At 47.0% G+C, this 16,091-nt stretch overlaps 1 protein-coding gene across 2 annotated transcripts in view; it reads left to right on the top strand.

The window, feature by feature from the left end:
• The window catches only part of WDR26 (WD repeat domain 26), a 52,404-nt gene that overhangs the window by 25,622 nt on the left and 10,691 nt on the right, over positions 1-16,091 (top strand). For both annotated transcript variants that reach the window (XM_073671863.1, XM_073671862.1), the window contains exons 8-14: positions 357-495; positions 1,491-1,631; positions 2,162-2,281; positions 2,603-2,748; positions 2,863-2,941; positions 3,838-3,967; positions 5,495-5,680. In XM_073671863.1, the coding sequence (XP_073527964.1) occupies positions 357-495; positions 1,491-1,631; positions 2,162-2,281; positions 2,603-2,748; positions 2,863-2,941; positions 3,838-3,967; positions 5,495-5,680 (941 nt within the window). The remainder of the gene's footprint in view (positions 1-356; positions 496-1,490; positions 1,632-2,161; positions 2,282-2,602; positions 2,749-2,862; positions 2,942-3,837; positions 3,968-5,494; positions 5,681-16,091) is intronic.

Here is a 16,091-nt window from a genome sequence, read left to right as displayed (position 1 = left end):
AACGCTGTCATTCAGTTATCGTGCAAAAAAAAAACAAAAACAAAAAAAAAACACCAAACCCTCATACAATGTCGACGGAAAAGTAATGAAAAAAAAAATAAAAAAAATTTAAAATGTTGTGGTTGTTAAAAGAGGAAGAGAAAAAAAACGAAAGTGCTAATAAATAAATAAAAATGACAAATTGCTGCCTGGACCTGAAGGGGTTAAAGTGTTTATGTAAAGCAGGCGACTATATATTCCGGTTATAGGAACATTCTGCACTTGAGGCTTAGGTTGAAGTCATTCTTAAGCTGTAAATATTTTGTCGCTTTTCCTTTTTATTTCATTCCGCTCTCATTCATTCCTTCTGATCTCAGGAAACAGTTTCCATGCTTCACCCAGCAAGTCCTCACGGAGCACTGCAACGAAGTTTGGTTCTGCAAGTTCTCCAACGATGGCACTAAACTAGCGACGGGATCAAAGGACACAACTGTTATAATATGGCAGGTCGATCCAGTAAGTGTGGAAATGATGAACACAATGACGTGTGTTGGTGGTACGTTTTCCGGGGCATGTCCACTGCAGCCCAAAAAAATGACTGCTGTATTTGGCACCGCAGCACTCCTTTCCACCCCCCCCCTGGCCGGGGGGCACGTGCCCAATTGGATTTCTGATTATTAAGACTGCACAGGAGTTTTAGGACCTGGTGATTTCCCCAGCAGTGGAGACTAAACCAGTTCTTGTCATCGGGTTACGTTGTTGTGAAGTGCTCGGGTTAATTACAGCCTCATGAAGGAGGTCAGCGTTCCCTCCCATAAGAGCCGTAACCAGACAGGAATGTTAATTGTGCATAGAAATCTTACAGGAGTGAGCCGGTGTTATAGGAGGGGCCCAGGATTGAATAAAGCTCTGTCCCAGCTGCCGCCATGACTCCTCACCCTACGTAATCACATCCGCCCATAACTGGGTGTTCTCTGCCGCTCCCGCCTACAGTGACTTGTCATTTAGTCACTCGATGAATGTTTGATTCTCTCTATAATTACTTGGTTTAGTGGCTTGTAAAAAAGTGGGTGAAAATAAATAAAGCCCCTTTAAAAGGGGGGCCGCAGAGTGACGGATGCATATTTCCCTTTTAACCACCTAGATGCCGCGTTCATTATCGACCGCAGTATCTAATAGGGTTTAATGGCAGAGATCAGAGTGAACACTTGGCTGGATGTTGGCGGTATGTTTCAGCTGGCGTCTGCTCCTGCAACAACACGCCATAGACAATACTGGTATCCATTTGCGGATATTCTCTGGTGTATTCATAAACTTTTTGGAAACCTCAAAATGTAATAAATCAATAACCCACCATTGTGTGTTGTGTTCACCAGTACAGGGAGCAGCAGGCAGAGGGGACTAAAAGCATGAAAAAAGTCTTTGTTCTAATTGCCAAAACTGCAAGCAGTCAGCCGTCCCCTTTAATGCCAAGAAGCTGCAATTAAATGTCTCTTGTCTTTCACTCTCAGGACACTCACCAGCTAAAGCTACTTAAAACATTAGAAGGCCATGCGTACGGGGTGTCCTACCTAGCCTGGAGCCCGGATGACAATTATCTGGTGGCCTGTGGTCCAGACGACTGCTCCGAGCTCTGGCTGTGGAACGTACAGGTGAGATCCCATCACTGTGGTCGGTAAGAAACCAGGGAACGTGCGAAAACCGAAGCCTGAGCAGGCGGCCTACGCAAGAAAGAGAACAGACCTAATATTACCTCTCCTCTACTGATCCTGAGATATAGTGTATCTCCACCAGCAGAATAGTGAGTGCAGCTCTGGAGTATTATACAGGATGTAGCTCAGGATTAGTAATGTAATGTATGTACAGTGACTGCACCAGCAGAATAGTGAGTGCAGCTCTGGAGTATAATACAGGATGTAACTCAGGATTAGTATATGTACATATGACACGACTTTTTATGTAAACTCTCTAAACTTTTAGTTTGTGCTCCTAACTAGACATATTAAAGACACTGAAGGGAGGAAGGTGTAGTATAAAGTTGCAGAATTTCCTCGGTAGTTGCTCCACTACTTCTTGCACCGTGTCCTGACCTGATGTGAACTCGGCTGGAAATATGATCTGTTGTGAGGGCCGGAGCCTGTGATGCTCCTGACGTCTATGATTTACATCTGTCTTCTTCCAGACTGGGGAACTAAGGACAAAAATGAGCCAATCTCATGAAGACAGTCTGACTAGCGTGGCCTGGAACCCAGATGGAAAGAGATTTGTGACCGGCGGCCAACGTGGACAGTTCTACCAGTGTGTAAGTACCGCAGTTGTCCCATACACCAGTGGTCTTTAACCTGTTGCATACCACTATCTGGAGACCACTGATACAACAACCACACAGAAATCAGCAGTTACAGGGACTGTCCATAAACACTTATCCACATGGTGGAGGATACATGTAAGATCTCTGGAGTCCCATAGTCCCCAGTGTGAGTGGAGCAGACCCTGACGGACACTGTGGTCGCACTGGTCACTACTGCTGCATTCAGAGGAATTTGGAGATCTATGGAGTCCCAGCAATCGTACATTTAATTTTTTTTTTTTTTTATCTATTTTTTTCTCTTTCCAACCGCAGGATCTGGATGGGAACCTTCTGGACTCCTGGGAAGGTGTGAGAGTGCAATGTCTGTGGTGCCTAAGTGATGGCAAGACTGTCCTGGCATCCGACACTCACCAGAGAATCCGAGGCTATAACTTTGAGGACCTTACAGATAGAAACATGTGAGATCTGCCCTCTTGTGTCTGGGTCTATTAGCTGGGCATTATAGGGGTCTCTTTTATGCAGAGTTTGGCGGATCTCGCGCCATTTTAACCCCCTACTTCTGTCTGTTTCAGAGTACAAGAAGACCATCCTATCATGTCATTTACAATATCAAAAAATGGAAGGCTAGCATTGTTAAATGTAGCTACTCAGGTAAGCCCTCGCCCTGCGCGCTCTGGTCTCTATAATATGCATGTAATGAACGGGCATGAGGGGAGAAGAAAACAACTTTAGCTTTTTCCTTGGGGCATTCAGATTGTCCCCCAACATCTGCCATCTTGGAGAAATGATGACCTCGGCCGGTCTCGCAGGTTGGACTTGACCTCGGCCGGTCTCGCAGGTTGGACTTGACCTCGGCCGGTCTCGCAGGTTGGACTTGACCTCGGCCGGTCTCGCAAGTTGGACTTGACCTCGGCCGGTCTCTTCCTCTCTGACAGCTGCTTGTCCTCTCCACCCCAGTGAAATTCTAAGGTTAGATCAGCCAATGGTGCAGGTTTATTTATAGGGAAGTCGGGAGAGACAGGCGACCAAATAAGCATCTAACAGGCGGATATCTTTTATACTCAGGTCAGGATAAAACTAACCACGTGCCGAATGTTTGGTACGTGCGACATGTATTCGCTTAAAACTGGAAATGTGTTTTAGAATTACATCTATTTGGGAGATTCGTGGGGTCTTGTAACTGCAAAATAGGAGCCCCGAGTACTATTAAGGAGAAAATATGAAATTAAATGGGTTGTCCAGTACTTGGACGCCCCCTTTTAATATGCTTGAAACAAACAAAAAATTAAATCGACTGTCACCGGTCCAGCAATGTCAGCGGCTCGTGTGGCATAATCAAGTGCTGCAGCCAATGAATGGTTGCGGTTAGGCTGCTTCGCTCACATGTCCCTCGACGCTGGGTCCGTGGGCAGGCGCTGATTGGCTGCAGCGCTCATGACAGGCAGCCACCGGCCGACTCTCCACCGACATTGCTGAACCAGCACCAATGGTATATTTAAGACCTTTAAATTCTGCTTTTGATGGCCTTTTCCCCGTTTTTCCTGCAGGGTGTTCACTTATGGGATTTGCAAGACCGAGTTTTAGTGAGAAAATACCAAGGCGTGACGCAGGGCTTCTACACAATACACTCGTGCTTCGGCGGTCATAACGAAGACTTCATCGCTAGCGGCAGTGAAGGTAACGCGCTACCGCTTCTCTTCTGCTTCATTACCTGGGTTTTCTGTACTTGTGGTATTGGAATTTACTTGTGCCATCCGTCCCAGAAATTAAAGGGGTCACTTCACACCAGGCGCTGCTGATGTGGTGTCCACCGGACATTTGGCAGGTAGTATGTGCTCCCGTCGGGTTTCATACACCCGTCTCTTTCAATAGCTACGCAGTGTTTGTCGGAGTCTGCATCAGCAGCGTCTCCCAGCTCCCAATGCGAAATTGTAATGTTGTGGCAACCAAAAAAACAATAACACACTATCAAAACATCGTATCTACCCCAAAATGGTATCAATAAAAACGTCAGCTCAGCGTGCAAAAAATAAGCCCTCACCCGGCCCCAAATCCCGAAAAATGGAGACTCTACAGGTCTCGGAAAATGACATATGGAAATTTTTTCCTTTTTCTTACAAATTTGGGGATTTTTTTTCACCACTTAAATAATAATAATAATAAAAAAACCTACACTTTGCGAACTCATAATGACCTGTAGAATCTTAATGGCAGGTCAGTTTTAGCATTTATTGATCATGGTAAATAAAAAAAAAAAAAAAGCCAAAAAACAATTGTGGGATTGCACTTTTTTTTTTTTTTTTTTTTTTTTTTTTTTAGCAATTTCACCGCACTTTGAATTTTTTTTTTCCTGTACACTATATGGTAAAATCACTGGTGTCGCTCAAAAGTACAATTCGTCCCTCAAAAAACAAGCCATCATATGGCTATATTGACGGAAAAATAAAAAAGTTCTTATGGCTCTAGGAAGAAGGGGAGCAAAAAACAAAAACTGAATATCCCCCAAGGTGGTGAATTTTAAGAATATCTGCTGCTTGTTTCCCTACAGATCATAAGGTATATGAGTAACCAAAAACCCATTCGTAACATAATTACGGGTCCGCAGCATCATAAGTAGATGCTGCGACCCATAACTAGATACCACTCCGAAAACTATATAAAGAAACAAAGGAGGAAAAAGGAGTATATGGTATAATCAGAAAATAATTAAATACAATGCAAAAAATCACATGTGGTAAAACCATTTAAGAACAGGACAGATGAACATGAACACCAGCCATGGAGGGTTCGCCAGCTTCTGCAGTTATTTGAGCAGTGTTTCTCAGTAAAGTGCAAGAAGATTTAAGGTGCCAGCCGAGCGGTTTGCTAGATCTTTAGTAAGTATATACTGGGAAGTGTGCAGGCAAACCATCCACAAGGGAAGTAGTGCTTAAGACCTTCCCATTGCTGTATTGTAGTGTGCCCAGTGCCAATTTAAAGAAATATCAAAGCATTGTTATCCCAGTGGGAACTGGACAGGAACAAAAACCGGGTGGGGATGAAAACCCCCCCCCCCCCACTAGCCCCCGACGCGCGTTTTGCGTAAATAGATTGTCGCTTTCTCAAGGGGAGGTGTTTTCTGTGTGATCAGAGGGGAAAAAAACCCTGAAAATGCCAAGGTGGTGAAGGGGTTAATTTTAAGAATATTTGCTTGTTTCCCTACAGATCATAAGGTATATGTCTGGCACAAACGCAGTGAGTTACCCATCGCGGAGCTGACTGGACACACGCGCACCGTAAACTGTGTGAGTTGGAACCCACAGATTCCCTCGCTGATGGCCAGCGCTTCTGATGACGGCACAGTTAGAATATGGGGACCAGCACCTTACATAGAAAACCAGGAGTTTGAAGGTAACTATGTAGCATATTGAACGGCCATTCATTTCTCTTAACAAGCTGCAGTAGACTGATCGGACTCCATATGATTGGAACCGCTTAGTAATTTCATTCTGCCCGAAACGTGGGTGGCATCAAATACGGACAGGCTTCCTCTGACTGGTCAATGCAGCTGGGTGGGGAGACGCCAAAGGGAGCTGCACTGGAGAATCCCATAGATTACACCCTACTCACACAATGATGGCCAATCTATGGGATTTTCCCTGAGAAGAGGGGCCATGGTGCAAGCTAGGGAGGCAGAAAAGACAACAGTCGCAAGGTACAACAGAAAATAGACGGTGGCACATAAAAGGATATTTTGGTGTACTCACCGTAAAATCTTTCTCTTAGCCTCTAATTGGGGGACACAGGACCATGGGTGTTATGCTGCTGTCCACTAGGAGGCGATACTATGCATAATCTGAAAAAGATTAACCGTGGCTCCTCCTCTGCAGTATACACCCCCGGACGGCATCAGCCTTCTCCAGTTTTGTGCAAAAGCATTAGGAGGAACATAACATGGATAACATAACCATGCCTATAAGAAGGCAACTATGTATGAGCTCAAAAAAACAATGAGAACTCAACATAATAACGGCCCGGAACGGGCGACAGGGTGGGAGCTGTGTCCCCCAATTAGAGGCTAAGAGAAAGAGATTTTACGGTGAGTACACAAAAATCTCCTCTACTCTGTAGCCTCATTGGGGCACACAGGACCATGGGACGTCCCAAAGCAGTCCCTGGGTGGGAAGCAATGGATGAATATTGTGTAGATGGGGCCCCTACAATTGGGGCACCGCTGCCTGCAGAACCCATCTACCCAGGCTTGCGTCTGCTGAGGACTGGGTATGAACCCTGTAGTGTTTGGTAAACGTATGTAGGCTTGTCCAGGTGGCTGCCTTACACACTTGTTGTGCCGAAGCCTGGTGCCGAATAGCCCAGGAGGCCCCTACTGCACGTGTAGAGTGTGCCGTAATACCTGCTGGAAGAGGAGAATTTTTGAGGCGGTAGGCCTCTTGTATGGTGGATTTGATCCACCTGGCAAGGGTAGCTTTGGAAGCTGGCAGACCCTTGCGGCCGCCTTCCAGAAGGAAAAGAGAATCAGACTTCCGGAAGGGCGCAGTCTTAGACACATAGATACTTAATGCCCTGACAAGGTCAAGCGTATGCAGAGCCTTCTCCACTCTATGAACCGGGACCGGACAGAGGGATGGCAGTGAAATTTCCTCATTGAGGTGGAAGTTGGACACAACCTTCGGAAGGAAGGATGGGACCGTACGGAGAACTACCTTGTCCTGGTAAAAAGCCAGGAAGGGCCGTCTGCAGGAGAGTGCTGTCAGTTCAGACACCCTGCGTATCGAGGTGATTGCCACCAGGAAAACCACTTTCTGGGATAGAAGGCGGAGTGGGACTTCCCTAAGGGGTCCAAAGGGTGTTTCCTGCAATGCTGTCAGCACCAGGTTGAGGTCCCACGTTTCTAGTGGTCGTCTGTAGGGGGGAACCAATTGGGAAACTCCCTGAAGAAATGTCCTTACTTGCGCCTTGTTAGCAATGCGCCTCTGAAAAAGCACTGAGAGAGCGGACACCTGGCTCTTAAGGGAGGCCAGGGACAGTCTGGCCTCCAGACCCGATTGGAGAAACCCAAGTACCCTGGGGAGGGAATAAGGGAATGGGGTCTGGCCACGAGATTCGCACCAGGTAAAGAAGGCTTTCCAGGCACGGTAATAAATCTTAGCAGATGTTGGCTTCCGTGCCCTGATCAAGGTTACAATGATGTCCGGCGAGAAACCTGACTGTGTTAGTACCCAGGTCTCAATGGCCACGCCGTCAAATTGAGGGCCCCTGAGTTCTGTTGGTAGAACGGGCCTTGTGACAGAAGATCCGGGCGGTCGGGGAGACGCCAGGGGACGTCTGCTGTGAGCTGTACGATGTCGGCGTACCATGTACGTCTGGGCCAGTCCGGTGCAATTAGGATGGTTGGAACTCCCTCTTGCTTGATCTCCAAACCAGGGGAGGAGTCCTGAGGAGATAATTTGCATATTTCCACTGCATTTTGGGGTAAGTGAAGAGTCTCCGCGAGCTCAAAGAACACTGGATTTTGGCTGTTGGAGCTGAAAAGAGGACATCGGTAAACCGCGCGCCGTTAGGCATTTTGAAGCATTTTTCACTGTTTTCAGAACATTAACAGTAAGAACATGGAAGAGTCCAGGAGCCATTTGGTGAGCTGCATATCCTGCTACATGTTCACAGACTTGCCAGTGGAAAAGCCAAACTTCACATGCCAGAAATGCAAGCTTGTGTCCCTGTTGGAGGAAAAGTTGCGAAATCTAGAAGAGAGGTTAACTACCTTGAAAATCATTAAGGAAGGTGAAGAGTTCTTAGACAGAGCAGAATTATCTCTTCATGATTCAGAAAGAGAAGAAATTCGAACTGCACCTGACGAAACAGAGGAATGGAAGCATGTGACCCACAGAAGCAGGAGGATCGAGAGGCAGTCAGCACCCATACTGCTCAGGAACCAGTACCAGGCTCTCACACAGGAGAACCATGAAGAAATACAGCAAAATAAGACTTTGCCAGCAATGAATAACCTTGTAAGCCCTCAGAATCCTCCTGGATGGAGAAAGAAGAATGTTGTGAAGAAAAAACGGAGAGTGGTGGTCATGGGGGATTCCCTGTTAAGAGGAACAGAGGCCGCTATCTGCAGACCAGACATAACCTCAAGAGAAATGTGCTGTCTTCCAGGAGCAAAAATTAAAGATGTGTCTGACAGGATATCAAGACTCTTCAGACATACAGATCACTACCCATTCCTGCTAATACATGTGGGGACAAATGACACCGCAAGAAAGGACCTGGAAACCATCTGCAGTGACTTTGAAGGCTTAGGCAAGAAAGTGAAAGAATTGGGAGCGCAGGTGGTCTTCTCATCCATCCTCCCAGTGGATGACCATGGAACAATGAGGTGGAATAAGATTCTACAGGTGAACAACTGGCTACGTCGATGGTGCCGTCAACAAGGATTTGGATTTCTGGATCACGGGATGAATTACCTATACGATGGACTACTTGCTAGAGATGGGGTGCACCTTACGAAGACTGGAAAACATGTATTTGGAAGTCGCCTTGCTACACTCATCAGGAGAGCTTTAAACTAGAACAATGTGGGAAGGGAAGCAAAAGGCCAGAAAAAGCCATACAGCTGACAAATACTATTGAGATCTCTGCTACTGGAAGTGGAAAGGAAGAACAAAGACAAAACAATTTAAATAATAAAAATATGGGAGGAAGAGAAACCAATCACAAACTAAAATGTTTTTATACAAATGCACAAAGCATGGGCAACAAACAAGGAGAATTGGAACTACTAATGCAGGAAAAGAAATATGATGTCATTGGAATCACTGAAACTTGGTGGGACGATACACATGATTGGAATAAAAGGCTAAAAGGATACAACTTATTTGCAAGAAACAGAATTGATAAACGAGGAGGAGGTGTCGCATTGTATGTTAGAAAAGCGTATATCTGCACAGAGATTGATGCTTCAGAGACTGGGAGTTCTGTGGAAACTGTTTGGGTAAGAATACAAGGAGAGAACAACGGAAAGGACACCATTGTAGGCATTTACTACAGGCCACCTGGGCAAGCTGAAGATATGGATGAACTCTTTATGTATCAAATGACCAAGTTCTCCAAAAAATATGACGTAGTGGTCATGGGAGATTTCAACTATCCAGACATTTGTTGGGAATCTCTCTCAAGTAAAACTAACAGGTCAAGCAAATTCTTATCCTCTCTTGCTAACAACTTTATCTTCCAAAAGGTAGGGGAGAAAACAAGGGGATCTGCTACTTTGGATCTAATCCTTATAAACAGGGAGGAAATGGTTGCGGAGGTAAAGGTGGCTGGGACCCTAGGAGGCAGCGATCATGCTATTATAGAATTTTGGATAACTAGAGGAGGAAGACATGTGAAGACTCAAACTTCAAGGTTAGATTTTAGAAAGGCAGATTTTAAGAGACTCAGAAAGAGAATAGGAGGGATCCAATGGCTGGATGTCCTTAAGGACAAAAATGTCCAGGAAGGATGGGAAATTTTTAAAAATGAGATTCTCAAAGCACAATCGTTAACAATCCCGAAAAGTAGGAAGAATGGGAAGCATTTAAGGAAACCAGGATGGATGAACACAGAACTTAAACACATGCTAAAAAGAAAGAAAGAAATGTTTATTAAATGGAAAGAGGGAGGCATATCTAAAGAAGATTATAATGCAGTCTGCAGATCCTGCAGGGCACGTATCAGGTTAGCTAAAGCTTACAATGAATTAAGGCTTGCAAGAGATGTCAAAAGCAATAAAAAAGGATTTTGGGGGTATGTCAAAAGTAAAAGAAAAGTCAAAGATGCTATAGGATTTTTACAGGATGAAAATGGAGAAATGGTAAGAGAGGATGTTGAGAAGGCCGAACTTTTTAATTCCTATTTTGCATCTGTTTTCTCTCAGAAAGAAAATGTAACATCAACTGATTTTCACTGTCCTTTTAAAGGAATAGAAGAATCCAAGTTATCTGTAAACAAAGATTGTGAGGGAATATTTAGCTAACATAAATGAGTTCAAGTCTCCAGGTCCAGATGAATTACACCCCAGAGTACTGAAGGAGATCGTAGAAGAAATTTTAGAACCACTCTCCATAATCTTTGAAAATTCTTGGAGAACAGGAGAAGTCCCAGAAGACTGGAGAAGAGCAAATGTTGTTCCTATCTTCAAAAAGGGGAAGAAGGTGGACCCAGGGAACTATATACCGGTGAGTCTGACTTCTATACCAGGAAAGATCTTTGAACAAATTATTAAACATCATGTATGTAAGTACCTGGATAAGAATGAAGTGATTAACCAGAGTCAGCATGGGTTTGTAACTAACAACTCATGTCAGACTAACTTAATTTCCTTCTATGACAGAATCACTGACTGGGTGGATCAGGGAAATGCTGTAGATATAGTATATCTTGACTTCAGCAAAGCATTTGACAAAGTATCTCACACCATCCTTATTGAAAAAATGACCAAGTATGCAATGGACCAGGCAACTGTTAGGTGGATTCATAACTGGCTTAGTGATCGGACTCAAAGGGTGGTTGTAAATGGCTTCACATCCAGCTGGATGAATGTCTCAAGTGGGATACCACAGGGCTCTGTCCTGGGACCTGTATTGTTCAACATCTTCATCAATGATTTAGATGAAGGAATTGAGGGTAAACTGATTAAATTTGCTGATGACACAAAGCTAGGTGGGATAGCTAATACTAGAGAAGAGAGAGAGAGGATTCAAAAAGACCTAAATAAACTGGAGCAGTGGGCAGCAACCAACAGAATGGTTTTTAACAGGGAAAAATGCAAAGTACTACATCTGGGCAATAAAAATGAAAAAAGCATATACAGAATGGGAGGAATAGAGCTAAGCAACAGTACATGTGAAAAAGACTTAGGTATACTAATAGATCATAGACTGAACATGAGTCAACAGTGTGATGCAGCAGCAAAAAAGGCAAATACAATTCTGGGATGTATTAACAGAAGCATACAGTCTAGATCACGTGAAGTCATTATCGGTCTTTACTCTTTGGTCAGACCTCATCTGGAATACTGTGTACAGTTTTGGGCACCACATTTTAAAAAAGACATAGACAAACTGGAACAAGTTCAGAGAAGAGCGACCAGAATGGTGACTGGTCTGCAAACCATGTCCTATGAGGAACGGTTGCAGGATTTGGGAATGTTTAGCTTGCAAAAAAGAAGACTGAGAGGAGACTTAATAGCTGTCTACAAATATGTCAAGGGCTGTCACATTGTAGAAGGATCATCTTTATTCTCATTTGCACAGGGAAAGACTAGAAGCAATGGGATGAAACTAAATGGGAGGAGACACAGATTAGATATTAGAAAAAACTTTTTGACAGTTAGGGTGATTGAGTGGAACAGGCTGCCACGAGAGGTGGTGAGTTCCCCTTCAATGGACGTCTTCAAACAGAGGCTGGACAGACATCTGTCTGAGATGATTTAGTGAATCCTGCTTTGAGCAGGGGGTTGGACCAGATGACCCAGGAGGTCCCTTCCAACTCTTCCATTCTATGATTCTATGATCTTCCTCACCACTCTGGATATCAGGGGGAGAGGTGGAAAAATGTACAGGAGCTGGAACTGGGTCCAGTCCTGAACCAGGGCGTCCGCTCCTAGCGCCCGCGGGTCGTGAGTTCTGGCCATGAAGTTGGAGACCTTGGCATTGAAGTGGTATGCCATTAGGTTCACGTCCGGAGTTCCCCAGCGATGGCAGATCTGGTGAAAAACTTTGGGATGGAGAGACCACTCTCCCGAGTCCATTCCTTGCCGGCTGAGGAAGTCTGCTTCCCAGTTGTCCACACCCGGAATGTGTTCCGCAGAGAGAACCGAACCTGTGTCTTCCTCCCAGTGGAGAATGTGTGTCACTTCTCGCATTGCCTGGGCACTGCGGGTCCCCCCCTTGGTGATTCACATATGCCACAGCCGTGGCATTGTCCGACTGTACTCTGATGTGAGAGGCTGCCAGTAAGTGATGGAAGGCTCTCAACGCCAGGAGGATGCCACGAATTTCCAAGATGTTGATGGGCATGGTCGCTTCCGCTGGGGACCACTTACTCTGTGGTGTAGGTGCTCCGCACCCCAACCCGTCAGGTTCGTGTCGGTGGTCAGAACCTTCCATTGGCCCGTGAGAAAGGATTTCCCCTTTGTTAGTGAGGTTGGCTTGAGCCACCAGTGCAGGGACCTCCTGGTTGACCACGTCAGCTGGAACTCCCTGTCGAGAGAAAAAGGGTTCCTGTCCCACGACTTGAGGATGGCTAGTTGGAGAGGCCTGAGGTGAAGCTGGGCAAATGGAACCGCTTCTATTGCCGCTACCATCCTGCCGAGGACTCTCATGGCAAACCGGAGAGATCGAGGGGGTTTGCTGAGGAGAGTGCGAACTCCTAGACGGAGAGGCAGTGCTTTGTCCTTGGGAAGGAGCACTAGACCCCTGAAGGTGTTGAATAGCTTTCCCAGGAAGGTCAGAGATGGATTCGGGGTTGGTGATGACTTTTGTAGGTTGACTAACCAACCAAGGCGTCTCAGTGTCGATTGAGACACTGAGCTCGCAGTCCTTGAAAGTGGGAGCCTTGATAAGGAGATCGTCCAGGTATGGAACGACTACTATGCCTCTGGAGTGCACGACGTCCATGGTGGCTGCCATGACTTTGGACTCGCCACGGCTCCCAGAGTGTTTACCAAACGGGAGAGCCACGAACTGGTAGTGGTCCTGGTCGATTGCGAACCTGAGAAATCTCTGATGGGCGGGTGCAATTGGTATATGCAGGTATACATATTATAGGTCTATGGAGGCGAGAAATTCTCCCTTTTCCATGGACGCAATGATGGACTGAAGGGACTGCATGCGGAAGTGACATACCCGTACATATTTGTTGAGCTGTTTTAGGTCCAGTATGGGCCTTATGCCGCCTCCTTTCTTGGGGACTACGAATAAATTGGAGTAGAACCCTCGGAAGCGCTCGGCCGCGGGGACCGGTACTATGACTCCTACCTGAAGAAGCGAGAAGACCGCTTGACGGAAGGCACAAGCCTTGGCTGGCGGTTTTGGGGGAACAGAAAGAAAGAGTCTGTTTGGTGGGTTGGAAGTGAACTCTATCTTGTATCCCGTAGACACTAGTTCCCTGACCCACCTGTCTTCTGTAATAGGCAGCCAGACTTGATGATAGAGCAAAAGTCGTCCGCCTACAGGTGGGGTGTCTTCCGGAGTCCTTGAGTCATGAGGAGGAAGTCTGAGATTTTCCTCCTTTGAACTTTGACTGGCCTGCTTTTGACTGCCAGGTCTTGTCCGACTTTTGCGTCGACCGCGAGTTGTTCCTGCGTAGGGAGTGGTTGCTATTTTGTGCTGGCCGCGAGACGGACCAGCCCGAAGAGTTCCGAAGGGATCGGAATCGTGTTTGGTTGCGCTTCTTGTAAGTGCGTTTGGGTTTCAGTTGGGGGAGAGAGGTACTCTTACCCCTGGTGGCGTTGGATATCATCGTGTCCAACTGTTCACCAAAATGTCGACCACTGAGGTACGGGAGGTGCGTGAGGGACTTCTTTGAGGCTGCATCTGCTTTCCATTCCCGCAGCCAGAGGATACGCCGAATCATGATGGCGTTTGATGCTATCCCCGCTGCACCCCTTGCAGAATTCGTAGCAGATTACATGCTTCATGCAGCTCTAACTGCTATTTGGGCCGCTTGGTCCGACAGCTCAGGAGCAGATACTTGTAGGCTAGCTTGTAAATTTTGGACCCAAGCCAGGATGGCCTTGGCAGCCCAAACTGAGGCGAACGCGGGAGCCAGGGAGGCCCCTGCGGCCTCGAAAATTGAACAAGCCATACGTTCTACCTGCTGGTCTGCTGTGTCCCTGAGGGTTGAGCTATCTGGCAGTGAAAGGAGTGACTGTGCTGCTAGCCTAGAGACTGGGGGATCCACTTCGGGTGGATCTGTCCATTCCTTGGTGGTCTCCTGTGGGAAGGGGTACCGCACCTCCAGATATTTGCTATCAGTAAACTTCTTCTCGGGCTGTGAGAACTGCTTTTTAAGGATTGACTTAAACTCTGGGTGGTCAAAAGACTTTAGGCGGCTTCAGAAGTCCTTCAAAGGAAATCTTGTGTTGTGGTGCCTCCGGGGGCGGATCAGAAATGTCCAGTACCCGATGGATGGACGATATTACGTCCTCAACTAGCGCTGTATTGCTAGGGGGGATTGGGATTAGGGACCCTTCAGTTTCCTTGTCGGAGTTGGAATCACAGATGCCCTCCGAATCCTGTGTATCGCTAAGGAGTCTCCTGCTGGGTGAACCAGGGTGGAGGCCTTCTCTGGTCGGGGATCGCTGCGGAGAACTGCATTGTCTGTCCCTGGTAGGGGACGGTCTAGATCAGGGGTCCTCAAACTACGGCCCGCGGAGGACTTTTATCCGGCCCGCCGGGCTATGGGCGGAGGAGAGGAGAGCGGTGCCATTGCAAGCCCCCCCCCCCCCCCCCCTTGCTCTGGGCCCCGGCAGGCGGATACTTACCTCTCCCCGTGCCTCTGCAGATCCGCTGTCTTCCTGCTGTGCGCTTCCTGTGACGTCTCAGGTCAGAATGCGCGATGACTTCTTTACACCGCGCCCTCCCGAGTGCCGTCACAGGCAGCGCAGAGCGGGACAACGCAGCCGCGACGCTGGAGTCCAGACCAGAGTAGAGCAGCGGCAGCAAGTGAGAAGTGAGGTGAGTATTGGATTTTTTTTTTTTTTTTTTTATGTATGGCGGCATAGGTCATTACATGGGGGGGGGGGTGACATCCTGCATGGGGCATGATATGGGGGGGGTGACATGCTGCATGGGGCATTATATGGGGGGGGGTGACATGCTGCATGGGGCATTATATGGGGGGGGGTGACATGCTGCATGGGGCATTATATGGGGGGGGGGTGACATGCTGCATGGGGCATTATATGGGGGGGGGTGACATGCTGCATGGGGCATTATATGGGGGGGGTGACATGCTGCATGGGGCATTATATGAGGGGGGTGACATGCTGCATGGGGCATTATATGGGGGGTGGGGTGACATGCTGCATGGGGCATTATATGGGGGGTGGGGTGACATGCTGCATGGGGCATTATATGGGGGGTGGGGTGACATGCTGCATGGGGCATTATATGGGGGGTGGGGTGACATGCTGCATGGGGCATTATAAAGACAGGGGAGTGATATCTTGCATGGGGCATTATATGGGGGGTGGCATCCAGCATGGGGCATTATATGGGGGGTGGCATCCAGCATGGGGCATTATATGGGGGGTGGCATCCAGCATGGGGCATTATATGGGGGGTGGCATCCAGCATGGGGCATTATAAGGGGGGGAACAGCCTGCATATGGCATTATAAGGGGGAAACAGCCTGCCTATTGGGAACATTTACCTGCCCATTGGGGACCTATGCTGCCCATTGGGGACATTTACCTGCCTATTGGGGACCTATGCTGCCTATTGGGTACAGTTACCTACCTATTGAAATACCGGTTGATTTAACTTTACTTGTTCTTCATTTTAAATATTGTATTTGTTCCTGTATTGTTTTTTTTTTTTTACTTCAAAATAAGATATGTGCAGTGTGCATAGGAATTTGTTCATAGTTTTTTTTTTTAAAACTATATTCCGGCCCTCCAATGGTCTGAGAGACCGTGAACTGGCCCCCTGTTTAAAAAGTTTGAGGACCCCTGGTCTAGATTATCTGGAACTACGGTGTCTCCCTCTAGAAGGGGATGACCGTGTGCTATGGGATGACGCAGATGAACGTGACC

This window comes from Phyllobates terribilis, unplaced genomic scaffold, assembly GCF_046119375.1.
Source record: "Phyllobates terribilis strain yellow unplaced genomic scaffold, ASM4611937v1 Scaffold_3__8_contigs__length_932513732, whole genome shotgun sequence".
NCBI classification, from domain to species: Eukaryota; Metazoa; Chordata; class Amphibia; order Anura; family Dendrobatidae; genus Phyllobates; species Phyllobates terribilis.
Note: the sequence above shows the minus strand (reverse complement) of the source record. Positions and strands in the feature narration are given on the sequence as shown.